The sequence below is a fragment of the Talpa europaea genome (assembly GCF_964194135.1).
Source record: "Talpa europaea genome assembly, chromosome: 15".
Taxonomy (NCBI): domain Eukaryota; kingdom Metazoa; phylum Chordata; class Mammalia; order Eulipotyphla; family Talpidae; genus Talpa; species Talpa europaea.
The window spans coordinates 73,567,864-73,594,133 of NC_140083.1; the positions used below are offsets into that span (position 1 = coordinate 73,567,864).

The 26,270-nt window shown below is 55.3% G+C and overlaps 1 protein-coding gene across 3 annotated transcripts in view; it reads left to right on the forward strand.

Annotated features, from left to right (window-relative positions):
• IQSEC3 (IQ motif and Sec7 domain ArfGEF 3) overlaps nucleotides 1-22,208 on the forward strand; it is a gene marked incomplete at its 5' end in the record, with an annotated part of 85,455 nt that extends 63,247 nt beyond the window's left edge. Inside the window, 9 exons of one of the 3 annotated variants that reach the window (XM_084255148.1) lie at nucleotides 7,689-7,811; nucleotides 8,228-8,394; nucleotides 9,486-9,625; nucleotides 10,767-10,892; nucleotides 12,730-12,829; nucleotides 13,004-13,165; nucleotides 16,258-16,350; nucleotides 18,348-18,421; nucleotides 21,633-22,208. In XM_084255148.1, the coding sequence (XP_084111274.1) occupies nucleotides 7,689-7,811; nucleotides 8,228-8,394; nucleotides 9,486-9,625; nucleotides 10,767-10,892; nucleotides 12,730-12,829; nucleotides 13,004-13,165; nucleotides 16,258-16,350; nucleotides 18,348-18,421; nucleotides 21,633-22,067 (1,420 nt within the window). In that variant the 3' untranslated portion in view covers nucleotides 22,068-22,208. Of the gene's footprint in view, nucleotides 1-7,688; nucleotides 7,812-8,227; nucleotides 8,395-9,485; nucleotides 9,626-10,766; nucleotides 10,893-12,729; nucleotides 12,830-13,003; nucleotides 13,166-16,257; nucleotides 16,401-18,347; nucleotides 18,422-21,632 lie in introns of all 3 variants that reach the window. The other 2 variants (XM_084255149.1, XM_084255150.1) reach the window with 2 other exon arrangements.
• Between the last annotated feature and the right edge of the window lie 4,062 nt (nucleotides 22,209-26,270).

Sequence of the window (26,270 nt, forward strand, 5' to 3'; positions counted from 1 at the left end):
GGCTATTTCTACTATTATCTTTCCCACCTGAAAGACATTAACCCACCCCCCCAACACAGGGAAATATCAACACCTCAGGCCTGGTGTTGCTAACAGGCAGAGCAAGGAGGACCTTGGGACTCTGCATGAGCTAAAGGGGTTCAGCCACTCATGCCCACAAAGACAAAGCATACTTAATGTGAAAGAGAGAAGCGAAGAAGAGATAATAATTTCCCTATAAAACACCCAAAGTGACCCATTCCTCTTGTGGGTAAATGCCCAGCCAAACAGGGTTGGCCTGAGCGGGACTACTGAGGCCTGAGAGGCTGCCACACCTCAGAGTAGGGTCCCCCTCTGGGGGGGCCATAGGAAAGGGACAGAAGGGGGTGAGGCAAGTCTGGGACAAAAGAAGCAAAATCAAAGTTCAAATCAAGATAAAGGCTGCCATGGTCAGCCTCCCCACGTGTGTCTCACCCAAGTATCTTTTCCAAGTGTCTCAACATGTCTTTCCTCCACGTTCCTCTTCAGTGTCTCCCCAAACCCCAGAGGCAAGCCCAAAGCTAAGAAGCACGCACACCCTCCTTCACATGTCTCCCTGCTCCATGTCTCCCACAGCCCACCTGCCCTCTGGTCAGAGCCGCACGTGGCCGCTCAGTTCCGCCCCCTAGTGCCCAGTCTGAGCTATGTCTCTTCCCCAGACACAGCCTTGCTGGGGCAGGGAAGGGAGCTCAGCTGGACTTTCCTCTATGCTGAGAAGGGCCTCCCCAGTCACACAGCAGCCAGTGCTGGGATCCTCTGGGGCGGGAAGCTTCTCTCTCTCAGTTTTCACATGACTGGGAAATTTGTCTCTGCTCTATTTATTTTCTGAAATATTTGCTTCAGCAGGTTTGAAGGCCGGCGAATGGGGGAATGGTCCATGCTGCTCTACAGCAGGGTCTTTTCCGGCCCGGGTGACCTTTCCTGATGTGAGGCACACATCCACAGAGGGCACCGGTGTCCATCATTTCTGTGGAAATGCATGAGAGCATATTTGGGGCTGAGCTGCCAGAGCATTTCCTGGATGCTCCTTCTCTCACTGTGTCTACTCCATTCTTTGTTAGATTCCATGACATAGTCAAGTTTGACGGTTCAGTCAGGTTTCATTATTTCATTTCCATGGAAATGTGTTGGCCGGCCTGTAACAGATTTGTTCTTCTTAGGGGACATTTAGAAATGAAGACAGATTGTCTGTCAAACTCAACAGGCTGGAAGGCTCTGGCCTTTCATGGCTGGAAGAAATTATTTGAGGACGTCCTGACTGCTGTGTAGTGTGTGACCTCAGAATGGTGACGGTGTTCTGGAGGATTCCATGAGGAGGAGAACAGGCTGGGGCCTGGGCAGACCTAATCAGTCTGAGAAAGTTGGCAAGAGACCAGGACAGGCAGGGGTAAAGGCCACCACCTTAAAAACTTTATGCTGTCCCCACCTGGATGAATGGAAGATTGGGGTCTCTTCTAAAAGCAGTGGCTTTGGGTTTATGATCTTGACCCCTCACCTTTCCAATGCCTCACTGGACAGCCTGTCAGAACCTGGTTGTGATTGGTGGTGCTGAACACTGCTTGGATAGTCAGCTGGCCCAGCCTCTTCTTTTACCCAGGCAGAAACTGGCCCACTGAGAAAAAATGCTTAGTCCCTGGTGAGTGGCCGAGAAATTGAATAGAATCAGGTATTATTCTATTCTTTGCTCTTTTCCGACACTCTCACCTCAGAAGAAGGCAGAGCTGAGAAACTGATCTGTAAAGCTTGAAAGGTCTGAGCTCAATCCCATTTCTTCTCTCTGATGTAGATTTTCAAGGGTCAATAGATGAATGTTTAATGGTGTAATTTCAGGCCGAGTTAGCTGGGGTTGAGAAGAAGTGTCCTCTTAATACCGGTGCTAGGGAGTTTGCTCACCCAGGGACTCACCTGGCATGTCAAGTCCGCTTGGTCTCCAGGAACAGAACGTAAACGGTCATTTATTGAGCTCTCTGTCCCAGGAACTCTACATACACTCTGCGCATTAGATGGAACGGGAGTCAGCTCCGCCCTGTCAATGGGGCAGTGAGGCAGAGAAGCTGAGTGACTTGAACAGAGCATCGAAATGCTGGAAGCAAGAGTCTCACCCATGTCTGACTCTAGAGGCTCAACTTCGTCCTGTCCCACTCACAGTTAGCAGCCTGGAGCAGTGGTTCTCAAAGTATGCCCTGGATCAGCAGCACCCCCCTGGAAACTGGTTAGAAGATCAATTCTCAGGCTGCACCCACACCCACTGAGTCAGAAACTCCGGGCTGTGTAGCAACCTGCTGCTGACTGACTCTCATAGCAGCAGGGACAGTGCGGACTGGCAGGAGAGATTGCCTCAGGCACCCGCCTTGACTTCTGATTTGTTTGGATAGTTTAAACTTAGTTCTTTTGGCTCCTTAGTCCTCTCTGTGTGACTGGTGGACATCTCTCCTGAGGCCACCTCAAAGGAGAGTTTCTTTGTCCCCGTGTCGTCACCAGCAACACTGGCAGGTCTGCCTGCGTCAGCCTCCACCTGCTCTATTTTCATAGCCACACAGCACTTTTCCAAAGAGCCTTGACCTTTGTTGGACATGTTACGAGTTCCAGCTAGCAAAAATAACTCTCTGGCGGATTGGGGATATTTTTAATTGAATTGTATGAGCCAAGAACTGCAGAAATAAAACCAGGGTGCCCACACCCCATGGCAGTGGGTGGTTTCAGTTCTTGTCCTCATCCTGAAATCTGGACCCAGGAGCGCCAGTCCCAGGTCTCCCCCCACCACCTGTTACCTCTTCCCTGCCCTCAGCCAGCTCCTCACCTTCCAGACCTTTGCTTCTGTTCTGGCCAATTAAAAATCTCTGCTGCTAACATTACCTATTTTCAGCTCCCAACCAGTTCCTTTGTCTGCCAGACACTGTCTTGCTCTCATAAAAAAAAAAGTTGAGATGATGAAAATCATTTTGATCACAGTTGCTTACGATGCTTCATTTCCCTCAACGCAAACTGATTCCACACACAGATCAGTGTTAACAAGCAATTTTATGCAAGATTGTACCTGTTTATCCAGATGCAAGGAACATCTGTGCTTACTCTTCCCCAGCCCATGTGGGGGACTTGCAGCTCCTGCAGAAAATACTAGGAAAGTGGGGGGCTGAGGAAAAACTGCACCCTTCTGAGTCTCTAGCCGATCACTATACCTCCAGAGGCAGGTCCAGGCACGTCCAGCTGTGAACAGCCTAATCAATGCCAGTTGCCACTGTCCTCATCTCTCACTCACTTGCCTGTGCTGCTGGAGGTGGGGGAACTCACAGATGTCCTCGTGCCTGGCTGTCCACCGGCTGCAATCTGTGGACCCACTTCCTTGGCAGCTGTGTCCACATCTCTGGGTCAGTTCAATGGTGTTCAAAAAGCAGGGCCAGAGCTTCCAAGAACACAGGCCAACGGGCAACTTGCCCAGCTGACAACAGGTCCTGTTCACCCACTCAACTGGTCACTCACTCACTCACTCATCCTATAAAAGTTTCATCGATAAGCCAGGGAGGCAGAGTTAAAGGAACTGCCTCAGTCCTGAGAGAGTTCATAGTCTCGCGGAGGGCAGGCAGGTAGTGCTCTGAATCCGGGCGATAAATGCAGATATACAGGAGGCACTGCCAAGGGGCAGCGGAAGGGTCAGAAAGGGAAGCTGGGAGGTCCGGGATTCCATGCCTGCTGTGGGCTCTGCATGCCCAGGCCAGCTCTGAAGCTGAAGTGGTGGCGCAAGGGGTTAAACACTGCACTATGGAGCAATCTGCAGCCTCTGTAGCACGAGTTCAATCCCCGGCCTGCCAGGGAGCTACCCACATGGCTCAGCAGACCTCTCCTGTCTTTGCCAGCTGTTCCCCTCAGCAGTGTATTTCAGTCAGTCTGGGGTTCTGTTCCGCACTCTGTCTCTGGTGAATCCTCTCACCCCCCTCCCACATCTCTGGCCTGTACCTCAGCTCTTGTATGTATGAATAAATAAATCTTTTAAAAAAGAGAGAAAATAACAGCATAATGGTTACCAGTGCACAGGCTTGAGCTTAAGTCATGAGCACTTAGTGAAGCACTAAGAACAATCAATCAGAAGGCTGGGGAGCTCCCCTCAACTCCTTACTCCTCTGATCAAAGTGGAGAGGAATGATGTAAGAAAATAGAAAATTTAAAAATTAAAAAAAAAAAAAAAAAAGTAGAGAAGCCCCACCTAGGAAGAGGCCTCCCCAGGGCAAGAAGACAAAGGTCTGCCCTTCCTAACTGTGGGAGCATGGTGACCTCCCCTCTGTGGTCTTAGTTTAGTCTTGCCCTCTCTAAAATGGGGGGATTAGGTACCCGAAAAGACTCCTAGAGACGTGTGAGGTTTTTCAGCTTAAAGATGATCAAGGAGGAGAGATCAGTGGCGTCCTGTGGGTGAGAGAGAAGGATGCATTCAGGAAACAGCCAGCCAGCTGCTCCCCAAGGACTCGGGGTGGCAAAGAAGGGGGGGAGGGGAGGTTTTCACCGTGGGTAGATAGATCTTGCAGAATAAGAGAAGCAATAGCAAAGGGCAAGAGGAGAAAGAGAGAGGAGAGAAAGGCAGTCTCAGAGCTGTAGAAGACCATGCCCGGACTGGCAAGATGGTGGGGGGTCCAGGAGGAGAGAGCTCAGAGGGCTGGGGGCCCCCCCCCCCCCCCCCCCGCACACAGCCTGGCATAGCCACCTGCCCTGGGGGCACAGCCCCTCCAGGAATCACGTGATGGGGCTCGGAGGGCGGGGGCGGGGGGCACCTGGTCCAACCCCCAACTCGACAGAGAGGAATTGATTTTGATTTGTCTCATGTGTGCGGAGGCCGAGGGCATTTTAACGGTGCCTTTCCACCACCCCTCACAGCTTTTTCCCTTCCACTGTCACGGGGAGGGGGTTCACACAGAAAGGTTGAGATGTTCTCACTGGGATGTGAGAAACACTGATGCCTCTTGTGGGGATCACAGAGAGGAAGGCGGGAAATGTGTGTGTGTGGGGGGGAGGGGGCCTGTCTGCCTCCCCAGCCATCCCTCAATCCCTCCTGCTGCACCCCTCACGAAAGCAGCCCCTGAGAGCCAGGGGGGGACACCCGCGTCCCCAGGAGCTGCTGCCCTGGTAACCTGTGAGTTGCTGGACTTGTGCTGTAAAAGCCCACCTTCCTGCCCTTGCACTCAGCTCTACCTTTGGTTTTCAGTTTTTGAGGATCAGTGGGGAGCTTGTGAGGAATGCAGATTTCCAGGCCTCCCACCCAATACTGTGTTCTGTCGATCGGGGACGGGGTTCAGGGACCTGCATTTTAACCAGCCACCTCGCAACTCTTACATGGTGTCCTCGGGACTCACTGGAAGGTGTTGGATGTGGAGACGCCCCTGCCCAAGGCTGGGGTATCTTCCCCAGATGTCCTCCCACCTCCACAGCCCTGTGACTGAGCTACGCAGTGCTCCTCGCCTGGCTGGGGCTTCCACACAGCTGCATCCCCGGCCTGGCCCTTGGCTCTTGGCTCCCTGCTCATCCCTGGAGCTTTTAGCCACAGCCCCGAGCCAGTGAGCAGGCTGCGGTCACCTGAGCAGGCCTGGAAACTAGGCCATGGCGCTCGGTGGAGCAGATCTCCGCTCTCCCCGCTGCCAGGCCCTACCCATGTCTGGGCTGGGGCCCCGTCAGGGACACTGATGAGGGTGCAGGACCTCGTGGCTCGGACCCTGGAGAGAAGCAGGACCAAGGCAGGAGGGAGGCAGTGGCAAGTCCTAGGCGGCAGCTGGACGCCAGTCCAGGGGGCCCAGGGGCTATTCTGGGGTGCTCCGGGGAGCCAGGCCACTGGCCTTGCCAGAGTGGGGAGGGTCTCCGGGGTGGGGGGCGCAGCATGGCTGGTCAATCTGAGTCTTCGTCCCCTTCACCCTTCCCGTCTTTTCCTGCCTCTCTCCCCTCTCTCCCTTGTCCCTGCATCTCTCTTTCTGACTCCCGCCCACTTGTCAGCCTGGCTGTCTCTCCTCCGTCCTCACCTCCTTGCCCTCCCTCTCCCCTCCGGCTCTCTCCTACTCTGGCTCGCTCACGTGCCTGTGTCTCTCCTGTCTCCAGCTCTTGGGCTCGAGTCACCCGGCTGTGCGACTCCGCAGGTCCTCCCCGGCCGTTCAGTGGCTCGATCGTGATTGATTCGTGCCTCCGGGCCGGGCTATGGGACACAGAGGTGACCCTGCCACCCTCCGAGTTCATGTTCCCTGGGAGGGTGCAGGCGACCTGAGCTGCCAAGAGATCAGAGTGGCCAGTGGGTGGCTGCACCCGGAGGCCTCCTCTGCTCACGGGTCCATCCCAGATGCCCAGACACCGCTGTTTCCAGACGTGGGCAAAATTCCTGGCTGCACCTCCAAGCCCAGCCACGCCCTCGCTCACCATCTAGGGGAACAGCCTGGGAGGAGGCTGGGTCTGTCTGAGCTGAGGGGGCCCAGCCTGAAGATAGCCATCTTGGGGGAGGGGAAGCCCCCCAGCTCCCCCACTCTCCAGGGGTGGTCTGAGACACTCTGGGCCGGGGACCCCAGAAGAAAAGAGTGGGAAAGACAGTGAACAGCCCGTGTGGCCATCACTTGCTTTCTCTTAAAATTGACAGCAGAGCCGGGGCTGAGTGCGGGGCACGCTTCTTCTAGGCCAAGCCCAGGAGCTGCAACCGTGGAGGGAGGGGGTCCTGCTCAGGGTTGTCCATGGCTCACGGCCACCTGGCAGATGTCCCTGAGCACCGAGCCTCATATGGGCTTGTGGGGTTCCTTCATGGGGGTGGGGGAGACCGACGGGGAACAGGAGGCTTGTGCCCAGGATTGTGACACTAGCCGAGTCCCCCAAGGGACCCCCACGTGGGCAGTAGGGTGCTGGGTATAAGATGACCAGGAGGGAGGAGATGGGGGGAAATCAGCCCTGACAGCCCTGCTGGCACATGTGAGCCATGTGTCTCAGCTTTGAGAGCAGGTTCTGGAATTCTCAGGGGACCAAAGTTCACTGCTTTGCCAGGCCTAGATTCCTGGGGGTAGGGCACCCCGTGGAGGTTAAAGCAGGAGGAGGTGGGGCTGAGGAGGTTTTCATTAAGCTGACTTGTCATTTACTCTTCAGAGCCTACAGCTTTGCCCCTACAGTCTCCCAGAGAGTGGGGAGCTCCTGGGGGTTTAGGATGGGCTCCCCTCTTCCCCAGGCAGAGCCAGGAGGGGTGAAGGTTTCTGTCACCAAATGAGACTGGCAAAGGGAACTAGGGGCCTTGAGGGCTCCTGATGGGCCTCAAAAGAACAGAAGCGTAAATTGTATTTATTCATATTTTAAACCTTTGTTTGACTCTGAGCCACTGAGCTTGAGAGGAAAGGACTTGGGATTTGGAGCGGGAAGGTCTGCTTTCATCTTCCTTCTTGCTCTGTGGCCTCAGGCCAACCAGGGGCCTCAGCTCTGTAACTGTGACCTGGAGACAAGTCAGCCTCACAGGGCTCTTGTGTGGATGAGAGAAGGTATGAGAAGCACCTTCATTATAGAGGGGGACCTCTGGGGCTGAATAAGACCCTTCCTGGTTGGCCACAGGGACCAGGGTCCCTCCCCGGCCCCACCAGGGTGGGATGTTCCCGCTGGCAATGTGTACCTCACTCCTCAGCTCTCGTGCTTAGAGGGGCTGACTTCCCCTCACAGCCCCTCCCTCCTGCCCTCAGCTGCGTGGTGGACGAGATGGACTTCTCCAGCATGGAGCTGGACGAGGCCCTGCGGAAGTTCCAGGCTCACATCCGCGTGCAGGGGGAAGCCCAGAAGGTGGAGCGGCTCATAGAGGCCTTCAGGTAGCACCCCCTCCCCAGCCCCACTCCCCTCATGCACACCCCCACACACCAGGAGTAGGAGGGGAGCTTGGGATGTGGACGCAGAGCTGCAGGAGAGGAGCTGCTGAATCAAGGGCTAGGTGCACAGCCGGGGAGAGAAAGAGGGCAGGTTCCCTGAAGCTCTCTAAGCTGGAGCAGCACCGGGCCCCCCAGGGGGACTCTGCCTCCCTCCTCCCGACTTGGACTAAGGGGGGCCTGTGGGGGATTCTGTTCCTGGACAACAGGACAGGCACAGGCAGACAGTGAGCAGCAAGGTGAGGTTTTCCAGCGCCAGAAACCCTCAGAGAACAGGGATGCCTACCCTGACAGCCCCCCAGAGCTAGAGATCTGGGGCTGGGGGTAGAGGAGCCTCAGCTTCCCACTCTGTCTCCCCACAGCCAGCGCTACTGCATGTGCAATCCCGAGGTGGTGCAGCAGTTCCACAATCCTGACACCATCTTCATCCTCGCCTTTGCCATCATCCTGCTCAACACCGACATGTACAGCCCCAACATTAAGCCTGACCGGAAGATGATGCTGGAGGACTTCATCCGAAACCTGCGAGGTGAGGGCCGGTGGGAGGGGCGAGGCCACTGCTCTGCCTGTTCCTTGTTCTGTGAGCTTGAGCCCGGCTGTGGGTTGTCACCCCGGCAGCCAAGGGCACTCGATGCCACTCTCTGGCCCAATCATGCCAGCAGGCCAGGCATCTGGGGAATTTCCAGGAGCCACTGCCACTGCCCCTGCAGCAAGGGTCCTTGGGACATGCCTCTTGCCCTCGGGGGAATGTCCTGTATTGGGAAGGGGGTGCAGAGGGATAAAGACAAGTGCACAGAGAACGAGGCAGCTATGGAAGCAAAGGCTTTTTAACAGGAACATGGAAGCTGGATTTGAAGAGGAAAGAGTCCTGGGAGGTAATGATCCCGGCTAATTCCCAGTCAGGGAGCCAAAGTCGATACTGGGCAAAACCAAGGGAGTTTCCAGGGACCCCAAACTGAAAAAGGGGAAACCCATGTTGCCCCTTCTAAGGGCTCCTGCCATCCATGCTCATGAAGGCCAAGTAATCAGTGGTGTGCCCAGGTACTCAGTGTGCCAGAGCCACCACACAGCCGCTAGGGGAAGGCTGGAGGCAGCCAAGAAAGCCCCCAAAATAGCAGAAGCTATGAAGTGGCAGAATCGGCAAGAGGGAGGCACGTGAAAGTGGGAGCAGAAACGACAGCAGAATCAAGGACCCCCTGAAGAAGTGGGAGCTCCCCCCATAAGTGGGAGGGAACTCGGGAGCCCCCCTGAGAATTGGGGAAAAGTCCTCAAACTAGCCCAGCTAGTCCCCTTGAAAAGTCTCCTGGGCAGCCCTGCCTCACTCCTCAGGGGCAGCTGCCTCCTTTCAAGAAGCCACAGGGTGGACCTGCGAGACTCTGCATTTCTTCCACGAGGAGAGCAGGTTCTGGTTCTGGAAGCGAGCTGGGGATGTGCGAATTACACAAGGAGATTGTCCTTTCCTGAAAGGGTATTGGGGGCCAGTCACTGCAGGCTGTGGAATAGGGACAGGGCAAAATCAAGGCCACCCTTTAGGAGCTTCAATCTGGTAGTGGGCTTCCCCTTTGTCCCCAGGCCTCTGACTCCCCCTCGCCCCCACCACCCCTTTCACCCTGTTCATAGGTGTGGATGATGGGGCCGACATCCCCAGGGAGCTGGTGGTGGGCATCTATGAAAGGATCCAGCAGAAGGAGCTCAAGTCCAATGAGGACCATGTCACGTATGTGACCAAGGTGGAGAAGTCCATCGTGGGCATGAAGACAGTAAGTGCTCGCTGCAGACAGCACCCATCGCACATGGGGGTCACACATGCCAAGCCCCCCCAACCACCACATTTCCCATCCCCTTTCTTCCTGGCATCTCATCTTGCAAGTCACCTTCGCTTTACTTGTTTCCTGAACATCTGTTAACTACCCTCCATATGCCCGGCTCTGCATCCTCTACCCCTCGCCTAATTTCCCTCTTGCCTCGTGCTACAGCTGCAGCAGCAGGAGAGACTGAAGTGAGATGTCAGGAGGGACTTCCCAGTGACCTGGGGTTGACCAGACCCTGAATGGCCAGATGGGGAGGTCTAGGATTCTCGGCACTCCTGGATGGTCCTACAAAATAGAAGACCCTAATGGGTTGAAGTAGGCTCAGGCTGTGGTCCAACAAACCACAGGGGTGCCCCTTAGCTGTGATCTGAGTCACAGGCAATATGTTCCAGGTTGGCAATGATTTTTAAGGTGAGCGTTGTCTATGGTTTACACTCCACATGTGTGCCAGCAGAGGCTCTTTATGCCTTTTTTCCCCCTTTATACCTTAAATACAAAAGACGGAGCAGGTTCTGGAATCTGTCTCCAGTTCCTCCTCCCTAAATTGCTGGCTCAGGGAGCAGTTTGGGGACTCAGCAGAGACTCTACACTGCACTCTCCCGCCCTGTCTGTGCAGGGATGGCCCTTTTCCCCCCGGAGCGGTGCTGCTGAGGCCTTAGCATCTGTCTGGTTTGCCGATGTCACTGGAGTATACTGCTTTACACACAGTAGCCCCGAGCTGACCTCTTGCACCCATCCTGTGGCACACCTGGGCCTTGGGGGTGCCCTCAAGAAGGTCTTGGAGGGAAAAGAGTTGACAGCAACTGAATCTGAACAATCTGGATGCTCATTTCCATTTGTCATCTCCATCCTGCATCTCGTCATTTACTCCAGCATAGTAAACCACCCTGTTCCCCCAGCCGGGCTCCCTAAGAATTGTGATGAAGGAGAAAGAGCCCCGATGGGGGTGGGGTCGGGGGGCAGGGAGGGAAGAGATTTAGGACCAAGTTTAGGCTCTGCAGTAGAACCAGAGCTCTACCTGCCGTTATGGGAAATGTGGCTGTGGGTGGGGAGGCGGGGCCTCTCCCACTGAGCTCGCCCTGGGCTTCAGGTGCTGTCTGTGCCCCATCGCCGCCTGGTCTGCTGCAGCCGGCTCTTCGAGGTGACGGATGTGAACAAGCTGCAGAAGCAGGCTGCACATCAGAGGGAGGTGTTTCTCTTCAACGACCTGTTGGTGGTGAGTGGACATGGCGGGGACTGGCCCTCTGTGGCTGCTGAGGCTTAGCTGGAAGCCAGGACGGGTGGGCGGGACCTCAGAGCTCTGCCACAGAATGCTACCTGGTCTGAGAGGAGTTGCCTTTTGTGTGAGGTAGCTCAGGCAGATGCCCTCAGTCATAAAGCTGAGGCACAGAGAGGTCGAAGGCTCTGTTCATGGCTCCACAGTCCTGGTGCAAATGAGCTAGATCCCAGATTGTCTGCCTCTCTGGAAACACGTGACAGGAAAAGCTGGACCAGGGAAGCCACTGGGCCTGGAGGATGCTGTGTGTGTGTGTGTGCATGCGTGCACATGTGTGCACGCACATTCTTTGCTCTTTACAAATGTGTGCATTATCCACTCCACAAATATGTAAATGAATGTTTAGTCTGTGCCAGGCATTGCTCTGAGTGCTGGGGAACACTGGCCCTTCCCTCATACCCCAAATCCTCCCTTTCAACGAGTCATATTAGCACTGCCTCTAAAGTTGTCCCAAATCGATTCTCAGTGTTAAGATCCACCCTCCAAAGAGCAGGAGTACTGTTTCTAGATTGCATGTCTGGCTGACCCTCTACCTGGCACTGACTTCCTGTGCCAGGCTCTCTCCCCCTGCTTCTGGTCCTCTGACCCCACTCTCCCAGCACCCCCCTTGCCGCTCTGGTGCAGCCTGAGCTGCCTCCCATAGGCCAGATTTGTTCCCTCTCAAGCCTTGGCCCTCACCCCTCCTTCTGCTTGAGGAGCCCCCCACTTTCCATGCCTTTGTGTGTCCACCTCCCTTCCCTTCTGGTCTTTATTCAAATGTCATCTCCTCACAGAGGCCCTCCCTGCCCAAGGCGGCCTGTCCAGTCACTTTCTGTTCCTTACCCCTTTTCATTTTCCTCAAGATACATAGCAATTTCTGAAATTACCTGGTCTAGCCATGCCTTCATTCTGTGGTTTCATTACGCTTTGATTGACTGACTGACTGACTGACTGATGGATGCCTAGACATTTTCCTCCCCAGTGGCAACGGCCCACTGAGGGCAGGGCTGTCTCTGTCTCATGTTCCCCCGCACCCCCAGAGCCCAGCTCCTCAAGGTGCTGAAAAAATATTTGTGGATTTTGCAACCTACTGACTGAGTTTTACTTTTAGTAGGGGAGGGAGATGGAAAATAATTCAGAAAACAAATCAGTAATATCAAATTAAGGGGAAGGTACTATGAAGGTAATAAAACAGGGTGATAGGATGGAGAGGAATTGGTGTTAAGGTGCAGTTATTTTTGGGTTTTTCTTTGCTTTTTAAATAGAATGACCAAGGAAGGAATCTCTAAGAAAGTAGCAATTAAGTTAAGGTCTAGATAATCGAGACTAATCCAGTGATGCAAAAGCTGCAGAGAGAGTTGTGGAAAGGGAACAGCATGTGCAAAGGGCCGGTGGTGAGACTGGGCTTGCCCTGTTCGAGCTACACTAAGAAGGACAGTGTGACTTGAACATAAAGCGAGAGCAAATAGGGACCAGATCAGGTGGGGCTGATAAGCCAGGGCAGGCAGTGTGGATTGGCTTCCAAATGCATTGAGAATAACCACGGGAGGGTTTTATGCAGCAAAAAGCAAACAAACCAACCAACCCTTACTTGATATTTACATGGGTGTATGTGTGTGTGTACACGTGTGTGCATGTATGTGTTCAAGAATGCATCCTAGGTATGAAGTATGCATGTGTGTACATGTTTCTGTATGTGCATGGACTTGTGGGTCCATGTATCTCCCTGGTGTTCATGCATCCCAGTGGGCACACCCATCTGACACCTGTCAGTGTATCTCTCTCCCTTCTTGGACAGATTCTCAAACTTTGCCCAAAGAAGAAAAGCTCCTCCACGTATACCTTTTGCAAGTCGGTCGGCCTGCTGGGCATGCAGTTCCACCTCTTTGAGAATGAATGTAAGTCTCTGTCAGCCCAGGGAGGTGGCAGACGGTGGGGGGAGAAGTGGAGGGAGTCTGTGGCTTGGAGGAAGGGGGGAGAGTTGGCGCCCCAAAACCCCTGTCCACTCTCCCTGTTGGGTTGACTGCAGCCTCACCTCTTGCTGTTCACCATCCTGGGATGGGGGTTTGCAGATTACTCTCATGGCATCACCCTGGTGACTCCGCTCTCGGGCTCTGAGAAGAAGCAAGTGCTGCATTTCTGTGCCCTGGGCTCGGATGAGATGCAGAAGTTTGTGGAGGACTTGAAGGAGTCCATCGCCGAGGTCACGGAGCTGGAGCAGATCCGGATAGAGTGTAAGGGTCCGGGCCCTGGAGCTCTCTGAGGTGGTGGGCAGGGTGGGCAGGTTCCGGGTCAGCAGGACCAGAGTGGCTCATGGACAGACATGACTCTGTCTCTTTGCCCACTTTGGAGTGAGTGCAGGCTGGGTCACAGAACCCCGCCCCCATCGCAATCCCACCCCTCCCCCAACCCCTTCCCCCCATCACCACCCCACAGGGTGCCCTGGTCTTCACAATTAAAGTAAGGTACACTAGAGCTGCAAATGTAGTCAGGCGAGGGGCCAGCATGTGAGCCCCTTGGAACAGAGGACTCTTGCTGTGTTTGACACAAGACAGACAACCAGGCAAGCTCACCGAGTGGGCAGACAAATGGGGACATCCGGGGCAGGGCACTTCCTTCCCACCCACAGCCAGGCAAGGGTCACCTGTCACCTGAGACAGGTCACCTGACAGGTCACACCTGTCACCTGAGACATCTGGCTGTTTGCTTTTTTTTTTTTTTATCTCTTTCAATCTAGAAGCGTACCCCCACTTTAATTTTTTATAGCCTGGTCTTTTTGAAGAGTCCAGGCTGACCCTCACCTTGGAGGCTTGGCTCTTGTTGGTGCCAATCCAGGCATTTCAGAAAATAGCTGGCCTTCTGCATATGTCCAGGGAGTTTACTGGCTGTTTGGTTTAAGAAGAGCAGGGAGGGTCTGCAAGGTTTCCCTGTTTCAGTATGGCAGTAGCTTCAGACAGCCTTTAAGGAAAGCTAAATAATCATGTATTCAGTAACTAAACCAGAAAATAAACACAGGCTTCAGATCAGCCTTCTGTGGCCGCTCAGCTGAAAAGTATTGCTAAATGAATACAAACCCACTAGGCAATACGCAAGGAGCGGAGTTTTGAACTGGGCACATAGGACAGGACTGCATTTAATCATCTTTTTTGGCGTACCGACGCTATGCTGACAGTTTCTTCCTATTCCAGTAATCCTCACAGTGACACCATGAGGCAGATGCATTGTCCCATTTTACAGATGAGACTCAGAGAAATTAAGGGTTCAAAGTCACACATGGAAGCTCTGGAGCTGGCGTCTGCATTTACGTCTGATTCATGAGCTTGCCACACGGAAAGGGAATGGCTTCTGTTGATAATTTCCCAGAAAAACAACTAAATGAGGGTGTGTGTGAATGCCTCCTTTTTCTGCACTCTGCTGACACACTTGAATTCAGAGGGGCAACATAAAGACTCTTCTCAAGAAGAGTCTCGGCTCTTGACCTTGAACATTCTTAAGGACACAGCCTGAAATGGCTTCACTTCTCTCATTGTCAAAATGTCACAGATGGCTCCGCACAGCCCTGGGGAGCCATGGCGCATGACTGGCACCAGCATTGTTAGAGGAGGCACCTCTCCCTCCTCAGCCCTGGGAACAGCACCTCACACCCTACCCAAGGACAGAGGAATAGACACTGCCAGAATCTGTATGTCAAGAGCTTAATAGCCTCTCCTGCTGCCCTGGGCAGGTGAGGAGGGAGCAGAGAAGCAGGGAGAAAGTCTCACCTTCGGAGCTTATTCTTCTGATGGAGAAAAAGGGAAGGAACAGCAGGGGGAAGGTGAAGGGTCAGGCAGGCGGGGGAGAAAGGAAGACAGAAAAAAAAGAAGCTTCCATTTAGGGAACCCCCTACGACATGCCTGGCAGTGGGCTGCATGCTGAACCTATATTATTTAAATTTTTTGAAAGATTTAATTTATTTATACAAGAACCGGGGTATAGGCCAGAGGCATGGGAGGGTGAGAGGAATCACCAGAGACAGAGTGGGGAGCAGAACAGGCAGACTGAGTGAAAAAACACTGCTGAGGGGAGCAGCAGGCGAGACAAGAGAGGTCTGCCGCGCCAGGTGGATCTCTCTGCAGCCGGTGGGGATTGAACCGGCGCTGCAGAGGCTGCGGACAGCTTCACAGCACTGCACTCAACCGCCTGTGCCACCAGGGAGGCCCTATTATTTAAATCTTGCAAGAGCTTGCCATGAAGTGAGCGTGTCACCTTCACTTTACCAATAAGGCAACGGGGTTTCCCAGAGCTTAGGAAATGGCCCAGGTCCACACAGGCAGTGACAAAACAAGATTTACGCTCAGGTTCCTCAACTCTGTGCTGGTAATTACAAGGCTAATTTCTCCAAAGCCCAGAGACCCCTTGTCAGGGAGAGGAACAACTCTCAACTCAGTTTTTAAAAAATGTAGTATTGCTTGATGGTGTGATTCAGACCGTGAGGACAAATTATTCTGTTTTGGGGCATTGCAGTCCAGAGTCCCTGGATTACAGGCTACCAGAGAGGCAGCAAGCAAGTCCCGGGAGAGCATCTGTAATAAAAGGAACTGAGTTACGTCTCCTGAAAAGAGAGGCTGAGGAGTGATTTAATAATGACTGTCAGATCTCCAAGGATGGTAGCTGGCTGCTCCCTAGCACCCCCAGACAAGACAAGAAGGACCAGGCTGACAGTCAGGAGAGGATTCTCATTGAGCAGAGACAGGTGCCCTGGCCGGTGGGTATGTAGGTCTCCAGGAGAGAGCTGTGAGAACCCTGGGGCCACTCAGTCAGCTGGCCAGTGGGCTTGGTCCCCAGGCACACCCTGGGTGGGCTGGATGTCACCAGCCACTGCCAAGGCCAGCTGTGCCAGGGCGTCTCACACCTGTCACCTGAGCTGTATTTGTTGAGCCCTTGCACAAACCAGGCCTGTTCTCAGCACATTCTTGTATTTCCTCATGAAATCCTCATGGTGACACTTGGAGGTGGGCACTGCTGTCCCCTCAGGTGACGGCTGACAGGTTAAGTAAGTTCCCTAAAGTCATACAGCTGGGAATGACCAGAACAGGGATTTGAACGCCCTCTTCTCGACCTCTCTACTGCCTCTCCAACCTTCAAGCAGGTATGACCTTTGCCACAGACAGATGAAGACACTGAGGCCTAGCGGGTATTACACTTGCCATGAGGTGGGCTTCCGAACTCCGGGGTCCAAGCTTTGCAGTGTGTGTTAGGAAGCCCCTTTTTCTCCCCTCACTCTGGACTCATCTCTGTGTGACTGGGGTTAGGGTTTCTCCTGCTCATGGGCCTCTCCATTCCCTAGGGGAGCTGGAGAAGCAGCAGGGAGTAAAGACACTCTCCTTCAAGTCCAGCGGAGCACAGGGGGACCCACAGTCGAAGCAGGGATCGCCTACAGGTGAGCTGGGCTCTGCTCCTCAGTTCCAGACCCTGGGCCTCACATGGAGGGTACCCACCCTAGGCAAGGGCTCCTGGAGAATTAGGGTGAGGGCAGTGCTGGTTCCCATAGCCATTCCTTTCTGCTGGAGGCTCTAGGCTTAATCTCCTGGGGCCTAAGTAGAGGGAGAGAGGAAGGTGAGGGAGAAATGTGCTAGTTTACAAATTGCACTAAGGCCCCAGGTCTACTCTTGAGGAGTCAGGCCCAGTCCTGAACCCCTGGCACTGATGAGAGACGAGGTGAGAGAAAAAATTGCTGTGTCTGCAACCTGTTGGTGGGAGGGGGCCTTGGAATAAAATGAAGGGGTGATCAGAAGAGTTGGAAGTCTTGATCTGCCCCATAAAGTCCTTTCCCTAATGAGCACCTTCTAATCTCAGGCCCAGAGTCAGTCCATCCACAAAATCCAGATAAACCCTCAAACCCAGTTTCTCTAAAGGCTTCTGCAAATCGAATTATTCACTCCAGACGAATCAAATCAGCTTCAGGTTTTGTACCAACTTAGATCTGCTTCCTTCCACCCACAGACATCCTTCTACCTTTCTGACTATCTCCTGCCCTTCAACACCACCCCCCACTCTTCTGGCGACTGGAAGAGTGGCCTCATCTCCACTCCACCTGTCCCAATAACACGAATTAGAAGGAGATAAGGCATGAAAATGAGACCCCAGCCCAGCAAAACCCAGCAAACCATCCAAAACTGCTCACTCATTCATTCTTGAATTCTTATATTTGACAAACACTGATTGAGTGGCTGCTGTGTGCCCTGTGCTGAGCCCTGGAAAACAGGACATTAGCTGGAGCTGGGAAACTCTGTTGAGCTCTGACCCTCGGCAGACGGTCTCATGGGACTGGGCACATCAGTGGGGTGACGTGATTCATTAGCTGCGTGGAGAGGTGCACTGCGATGTCCCCTCCTGCATGTGGCTTTGACCTACCATCACGCATCCATGATTTTCAACTGCCCCTTCATTGCTCTCAAGTCATTGTACATGGGTCACTGCTTGTTTTCATAGCTGTTTATACTCCAGAGCTAAATCTCTGCTGTGATTCATTCCCTGACACCGGCCCCACTCTGCATCCCAACCTGCCTCCTTTGGAAGCCAGATGCATGCCCCCAAGGCCTTGTGCATCAGGTGTCTCCACATGGGAGGGCCCTTTGGTCCCAGACAACAGCACAGCTTCCTCTTGTTTTGTGGAGAGCAGAGGGATGAGCACTGCCAGGGAACTGGCACCCTGGGGAGGGGGCTCTGAGAAATCAGAGGACTCCAGCAGAGGGGCCCAGGAAGCCTGCTGGTGAGGGTAGGAGCTGCGGGGTGTTGGGGGGTGGTGTGTGACTGAGTCAGAGGAAGTCATTAAACTGTTGGGGTCCACAGGGTCTCTGGTGCTGTGCCAGACCAGTTAGAAAGCCCTGGTAGCAATTACAGAGCCATGGTCAGCTCTTACATGTGCCAGGCCCAGTGGTGAGCACTGTACACAGGCTCATTGAGTCCTCGTCCCTCAGCTAAAGCAGCAGGTGTAGGCACACGAAAGGTGCACACCCCTCCTTCAAGCGGCCTGTGGTTGATGGTGACAAATAGACACTGTGGTTACAAACACGTGGGAGCCACGAACCAGTGCCACCTCCTAACCAAACTCCCCAGTCTGTATCAGGAAGGCTTTGACTGTGGGTAACTGAGTCTCAACAATGCCCATGTCAGAAAGAACATCAGAGATCTTCTAGTCTGTGGAGGCCCAGAGAGGCATAGCATTTTGCCCAAGGTCACACAGCAGCAAAGGGGCCTCTCTGGGCTGACTTGCAGTTGGCTATTCCCAGCTGCGGCTCAGGAATCACTGCCCCCAAGAGACTTCATCCACACCATCTAATTGCACAGATGCTTGGTTTGGGGGCAGGGGGCGGACATGGCAGGGCTTGTGTTGAGATGGGTAGAGAATGAGCCCTGTGCTCTTTGCATTCAAAGCCAAAGGGGATGCTGCGCTGGGGGAGAAGGCCGAGGACAACATGGTGGAGGTAAGTGGAGGCCTGGTTGCCCAGGTGAGTGACTCCGTGGCCCCGCCTGTCCTTCTCACCGTTTCTGTTGTTTCTCTTCTCAGGTATTAATCAATGCCTCCCCAGCCCGACTCACCATTTTACCAATTTCAAGAGATACAATTAAAAGTTACTGCTAGCATGGGTGATGCCACTGTTCCAGCGCCTAATTAAGCCACAGCACTTTCTCCCCGTTCCCCATCCTGCCCGGCCTGCCCCAGCCAGTTACCCTCCCAGGCCGAGCTCCCAGACTCACACCCAGGGTCCCGCCCACAGGACGCCAAACCCACTTCCCCGGCAAACTGCTCACTGATCCCCTAATACTAGCTCTATCAGAGACCCCTGACATTCCCTTCCCCAAGGCCTCCCATTCTGCGTAGGAGGGAATCTGGTCCTGCTTCTAGGAATCACCCCTTAAATCAAGTCCCCGAATGGTCACTTTGGGGTGGACCCTGTCCTCCTGGAGAAGCTGCAGAGTTGAGAATGGGGACAGCTGGGAGGGCGGAGCTTCTCCCTGGAGCCACTGGCCCATCAGCAGGCCAGGGGGAGGGGGGCGTGCAGGAGACAGTGAGGCAGAGCTGTGTTGGGGTTGGGTTGCCTTAGGGAGTTTCTGCGCTGAGATCTGTTGCCTCTGAAGTCTGCCCATGCTGGAGGGAAGGGGCTACCCATCCCCAAGCCACTTAGGAAGGGGCTGGAGAAGCTGGTCCTTGCCAGACCCCCCAAGTGTCACCTACGGGGAGGCACGCAGATGCCCCTGCAAGACTTGCTGGGCGCCAGTCCTCCCTTACCAGCTCCCCTTGCCCTGGCACCAGCACCCCACACTCCTCTGCCAGGTCCCCAGGGACCACCGGGTGCTCACACAGACACCTCCTTTCCCAAACCCACTCCAAGCTGGAGGAGCCCCCACTGAGAGGTCTCCGGGAGGAGCCCCACCCACCAGCCTACTAAGCTCTGGGAAGCCCCAGGATACCCCAGGGGAACCCAGTTTCTTGTTTCCCCATGGCCCCCAACCCCCCACACACCTGTGTCTGGAGGTGGCACCTTTACACGGAGGAGCTTCCTGCCCCAGCAGCTGACAAGCCCCCAGGGTGGGTATTCCATCCCCTGCCCCCTTCTCTCCCCATTTTCCTGCAGCCGCCCATTCTCTAGCCTTGCAGATAAACACAGGCTATTACCAGCCCTCCGGTGTTTCTGCCCGCTCTGCCCGCGCCTGACCTGCCTAGGGAGGACCAGCAATCTGTGGCTTGCCCGCGGGGCTGTGTGGCTATCTGCAAGGCTGCCACCCTCGGCCAGCCCAGGGCCCTGCCAGCCTCTGCTCCCCTGCGCAGGGGGCAGCCTCGCCGCCCCCTGGCCTCTCAGCTGGACCCCTAGCTCTCTCTGCCCTCTCTCCATCACTGCCTGGCCGAGACCCTCTGGCAGGCGCTTCTCCATCTTCTCTGAGCTGTTCTGACTGGCTATTCATGTTCCACCTCTCTCTCTCTCTCCCCCCCCCCACGGCCCCCCTTCTTTCTTTCATCAGCAGGGAATGAGAAGGGGGTCAGAATGTGAGAATATTTTGCTGTCACTTCCTGTTTGTCACTCACTGATCATTGAAGATAAAGGCTCCGGGCTGGGTGGGGCGGAGGGAAGCAGCCAGCACGGACAAGGGAGGGGAATTAGAAAGCCAGGAGATCGGGAGGTGAGGAGGGGCTGCAAGAGCTGCACTGGGGGCAGCAGGGGAGGACAAAGAAGGTTCTGTGGGGGTGCTCGGGGCTGCCAGGCATCTTGGGGGAGCAGCCGGAGGCACACAGCTTGTGTTGTCCCCAGGGCATAAGCCAGAATTCCAGCAGGGGGAGAAGGGAGTCTGTCGCCTCCAGCAGTGGAGGACAGAGGCCTTCTTCCCAAATGAGGACCTTGCAGTGGGCTCCCCAAGAGGGAGGTGGGCCCCAGCATGCTCTCCACTTACCCTGTGCAGGGCAGTGAGAGGTTCAGGGGCAACTTCATTTGACTGGGAGCATCTCAGACCTAGAAAGTGTGACGGACAGAGCCTGCCCTGGCTGAGCAAGGCGAGGGGCCTCATGCTATGTAAGGGCAGACAGGCCGGGGCCAGGAGAGTCTGGGAAGAGCCCCCTGGGGTGCTCAGATCCAAGGAAAGGGACCTGAAATCGCACCACTTGCCAATAAACAAGGCTGGGATCTGTTGGTTTTGGGCTTCAGTTAAGTTTGGGTTGGGCCGTTCGGGTCTAGGTCTGGAGATTTGGTCTCCTCCCCTGCGGCCTCAGTTGCCCCCTCTGTGTTTTGAGCAGCCAGTCCTGGGTGGTGGCACCCAGGGCAATAAGAACCCTCCTCAGACACAAGGGTCCCAGCCATTCCCCAAAGAACCCGGGTGTTTGAAGATCTCAGCCACGTAGCCGAGAGCCTGAGGGTGTGGGTGAGCATGAAACCCCTTTCCTCCCAGAACCCTCTAACCTCCCTTCTGTCCATTTCGTCCACCTTCCCCTGCCAGCAAGTGTCGCTCAGGGCCTCCATGGGCTGAGGGAGGACCTACCTCCTCATGCCCACTCAGGGTGTAAAGATAAGAGTCTTTTGGGGGCTCCCCCTCCTGCAAGGGGACAAATTTAACCAGGATGCTGGTTGGATCCGAAGCACCACTGGGGACCCAAGTCTAGCCTTGGCCTGGGCTGCTCTTAAATGCATGACCACGATCATGGGGAGTCTGAGAGAATGGGGCAGGGTTCAGGCGACACCTTCAGGAGTCCCTGGCATTTTGGGGTTTGGGCACATTTGTGATTCCACAGTAATGATAAGGCTTCCCTTTGAACAGAGGCTTGGGAGGAGAGGGGCTCAAAGGCTCAAAGATGCTTAGCCCCGACCTTGTGTCTAGTCTCTGTGTGTCCTTGGGGGGCAGGGAGGGGTAGGAACTGTGAATTTTGCTTTTCAAATTTGAGGTTGGTGGAGAGGGAGGTGGGGAGAAGCTCCTCCCTGGCCCAGAGGCACCCAGCAGGTCCGTGAATTCAGCCCGCACAGCCTCGGGGAAAATCTGAATCCACTGGCCCATCTCACAGATGAGGAGACTGGGGCTGCTCCGGGTCCATGGCAGCCAGTTCTCTGGCTGGAGAGGTGGGAGAAGCACCCAAGCCAGGGCTGAGAGTGGGGCGGGAGGCTCAGGGTAGCCAGTCCCAGCAGCTGGGAATTAGTCTTGTAACATTTCATGCTTCTCTGACTGTTTCTAAACTAGGTGTCAATTCACAACAGGCTTCAAACGTCCCAGCACAACTCGGGGCTGGGGGCCGAGAGGGGAGCACCAGCGCCAATGCCAGACCTGCAGCCTAGCCCCCTGAGAGAGCAGCCCCCGCCGAGGCCGCCACCACCACCCACACCCCCGGGGACCCTGGTGCAGTGCCAGCAGATTGTCAAGGTCATTGTCCTGGACAAGCCCTGCTTGGCCCGCATGGAGCCCCTGCTGAGCCAGGCTCTCTCCTGCTACGCCTCCTCATCCTCCGACTCCTGCGGCTCCACACCCCTGGGTGGCCCAGGCTCCCCCATCAAGGTCATCCACCAGCCTCCGCTGCCCCCGCCCCCTCCCCCCTACAACCACCCCCACCAGTACTGCCCGCCAGGCTCCCTGCTGCACCGGCGCCGCTACTCCAGCGGCTCAAGGAGCCTTGTGTAGACTCTGTCCCGGGAGGCTCGCTGCCCAGGGGTCCTGGGCTGCCCCCAACAGCCCTGACTGCCCCTTCGTTGCTCCCCGAACCCTGGCACGATGCGTTCCTGGTCACCAATCACTGTTTGGAGAGAACCCCAATCCTTGGGACCTGGGTTTGCCTCACCCAACCAAGCTGCTTTCACTGAGTTGAGCTCTCCGCCCTCATCTGGAGACACTCCCTCTCCAGGGGACACAGCCAGACACAGCCAGGTCTCCTCTGCTCCTGCCAGCACTTGGCCACTTGGGCCACGGTCTGAAGGTGGTCTGGCCGCACCCCAGCAATGGGTGCCTCGCTGTTGGAGAATTGGCCCTGGGTCCCTGGAGGAACAGAAGAGGGGGGCTTTCTCTATTGCTCCTGCTCCCCCCAAGCCCAGCAGTCTCAAGAGGCTGTGCCTCCACCCGCAGGGATGCTGGCTGTCTTGACCACATGCTGCCCCTCCCCCAGGTCTCCTGCTTTCTCAGGAGCTGAAACCCTGCCTGCCCAGGGCTGCCCAGACTCCAGGAAAGCGTCCAGAAAGGAAAGGGGGGAAGCAGGGACACCCTCAGCTCTCTAGGTCAATTCAGTAGGGCTGTGGGATGGTGAAATCACAGATCCTCAAAATACACCCGAGTTCCTAGTCCCAAATAACATCCAGCCAGCACCAAGTGTGCCCAGGGCGTAAACATAAACACACCCAGGAACCAGGTGATTTTCTTCTGTTGTGGCAGCAGACACAGAAAGGGCAGTCACATGCCCTGGGGCACATTCAGCCAGCAGAGGTAGCATCTGGAGCCACTTCAGGGCTCATTCTTGCATGCCCTAGTGGCCGCCAGTGGGTGCAGAGGGGCGTGGGAGGCAGTGCTCCAGCGGCAGTGCTCCTGCATTCCCCCACTGCTCCCCAAGCCAGCTTCTCTGCCCTTAAACCCCCCTCCTCCAAGGCACCAGGCCCCCTCTAGCAGGGGTGGCTAAGAGAGCCCCTACACCCTCAAAATTGCAGTAGAGAGCCAAGCAGGGTTGGCTGACCACCCCAGGGCCAAGCAGTACCAGAGCCAGGCTCCCCGCAGCCCCCAGAGCACTGGTAGACCAGCCGCAGAGCCCTCGGGGGCAGTGCCATGGCCACTCCGACCCTGACCCTCCCAGAAAGTGGGGTCCAAGCCAGTCCCAAGCCGACAATTCTTTGCTGTTCTTTGTTAAGATGTCCTCTGACTTGGAGTCCATTTTCAAAGCACCCCAAGAGATGGAAAAGCCCTTTGGCTGGGTCTAAAGTGAGATGGCCTCTTTTCCACTTTCCCAGTTCCAGCTGCAGCGCCCTGGGCTGCGAGGAGGCACAGGCCCTTCCCTGCTCTCCGAGGCTCCGATGACCTAGTTTCCCGTGTACGTGTGGTCACTAGATGTCGCGATGATGTCACCCAGCAAGTTTATTTCTGGTCTTGTCTCGTCAGCCCAGTTTCCGTACTTGGAAACAGCGTGCTGTCTTCACCCACCGAGGCCCCAGGATCTGCTCCCCCACCTTCTTGCCCTGGCCCCTTTCCTGTGTCTTTTCTGTACTAGAGTCTCCCCTATCATAGTCTTTCAGAATGGAGGGGCTCACAGATGGGGTGCACTCATTCAGATACCTCGGCTACACTTGGTTACCCTAGAAAAGGGAAGGCTGGGCAGCAGATGCCAGGAACTCAGGAGGAAGTGGAGTGGTGGTGATGGGGAGCAAATCTTGAATGTGGGGGCTGAAAAAGAATGGGTGTTAGGGATGGGAGGTAGGGACTATGAGCTCAAGGAATAGGAGCTGGGAGGTGGCTGAATATATTCATGGCTTGGGGACCAGGAGTGTCAGGGGTGCTGAGGAAGGGGCACTTCGGCCCCATGTCACCTGTTCATATAGTGCTTCTCATGACACATGCCCGCCTCCATGATGATGGGCACAGCACCTCTGCCCACCCCACCTCTGCTAAAGCCCTGACCTTCCCCACTGGGGCAGCAGAGCGCGTGGGCTCGTGTGTGTGAGCGCATGGACTCTCTCCGAGATCCGGATGCTCAGGCATCTCCGTGCCCTTCCCCAGCCAGGGGCTTCGCCCCAGTGGCTTCAGTGGCCGCCCTGGGCCCCAGTGACAGCGCTGGAGGTCCCAGCTTAGGAAGCAGGGCAGCCTGGGGTCAGCAGCACAGAGCTGAGCCGTGGGAGGCTTTCAGTCCCCCTGGCCCGTGGCAGGGTGTAGCTGGCGCTCCTCACTGTGGAGGATGCCAGAGTCTGTAACCTCCTGCCCCAATCAGCAACAGGCCATGGTTGGGACCCACCTCTGTCCCTGTCCCCAGGGACCTACAACAAGCCTCATGACCCTCCCCGTGGCCAGGCAATGTCGGGGCCACTAGCCCTCTCAGAGGGTTCCGCTGGAGACGCTCTGGGGAGACCACCTTCCTCTCCCCGCGCTGAGCACTGGGAGCAGCGGAGCACTGGGCCAGCCCACACACAGCCTCCTGGGTGCAGACCCAATCACCCCAGGATGGCTCCACTCATAACTCTCTAGGCCTTACACTGGGGAACTGGACCCCTCTCTCAATTTTATCCATTGGGCCCCAACTCCAGAATTAGGAGTGGGAGGTAAAATTAACTTTCCCACCCACTTTTGGGCAAGTCCCACCTCCAGACCTGGAGCAAGGCCCTGCCCTGGCAGCTTGTCCTGGAGGCCTGCCTGCCTGCCTGTCTCCAAAGGCACATACATCTACGAGCCCGGAGTCCTGGACCCAGAAACCCTTGACACCCCACCCCACGTGTTCCCCCACAGCCTGCCAGAATGTCTCTTTGTACCCAGTAAGCTCCCCTGATAACCATCTGTCCCTCTGTGCCTGTGTTCTGCTGTACATACCTTCTCGCTGCACCCCCTCCCCCCGCATACACCCCTTCACCCATTGGAGAGAAACCTCTCTAGGGAAAGGCAGGGTGGCTGCACCCAGCGACTAATCCAAATGGCAAATATTTTGTAACAAAATAGCCCAGAGGTATTTTATCTGTTCAATTCATAGAGTTTTAGAGATTATATTGAAAGATGTCACTTGAACAAACAATGCTGGCTCTGCTTCTTTTGTTTTCTAAAGTGGGGAGTATGAGGGTTGGGGGGGAGGGGGGTGCTAACCTTAAATCAGAGCCTCTCACTGGTCAGAGTTTGAGGCAAGAGGACATTCCGCTGCCCTTGAGATCTTTGAGGGGTGGCGGGGAGGTCACTCTCTTCTGACTACTATAGTGTCAGGGCTGATGGCTCCAGGCCACTACTAGGAAGCCCTTTCTTAAACAAATGAGGCTTGTATTCTGGGATACAGCTGACAGGTGGGGCAGAGGATCAAAGCTGGGGCTCCAGGGCTGGGAAGTCCACCCCCCAGCACATGCACACTCTCACGCACCCTGTGGCCAGTGGAGGTGAGTACAAAGGAGACAGCTGGTTTTGGAGGCAGGAGCACCATTACTGCCGATGTGCCTCCTGGCAGAGTGAGGGGTGAGGGGGCTGGGTAGGACCATGTCTGTCCTGCTGACTTTCTGCAATGAAAAGTTAGGGTATGGTTAGGGGTTCCCTGCGCATGTTTGGTCACCAGCAGTAGGTGATTTTCACCAGACATCAGCTCCTGAAGCCTGACCTTCTAAACATGGGATCTGGTTTGACAAGCTCTGGCATGTACTCTTGCTCAAAGGGTGGGAGGGGGAGGAAGGTTCAGGTAAAGGAGTGGGGAGGGGGTGCATGGAGTCAGAGAGCAAAGAGTGCCCCCCCTCCCCATTGCACCAAGTCCCTTGCTGTGTGCTGAAAGGTCCTGCAGGGGAAACTGCTGTAACAGACAGAACCGAACCAGGGGCTCAGACAAGCGTGCACAGCCAGATTTGGCTCCACAGGCAGGGTCTTGACAGTGATTTCTCCTGGCAGGGCAAAGAGGAAATAACCTTCTAGCAAAGCTGTAGCCTCAGAGGCACCCCATGTGAGGAGAACAACTTGCTAGGATGGCTGATCTGGGGACCCCTGCAAACAGGGCACCCAGTCCTCCTGGTGATTGAAACTCTGACCATCCAGAAATCCAGAGCACTCCCTAGACTGGCTTCCATTCTGTCTTGTTAAAGTAAAAAGGAACATTAGCCTCATCCTCCATCCAAGAAGCAGGAAATTCCAGAAGCCTGGGGCCAGCTATGACCTGTTCCATCCTGGGAATTCTCTGAC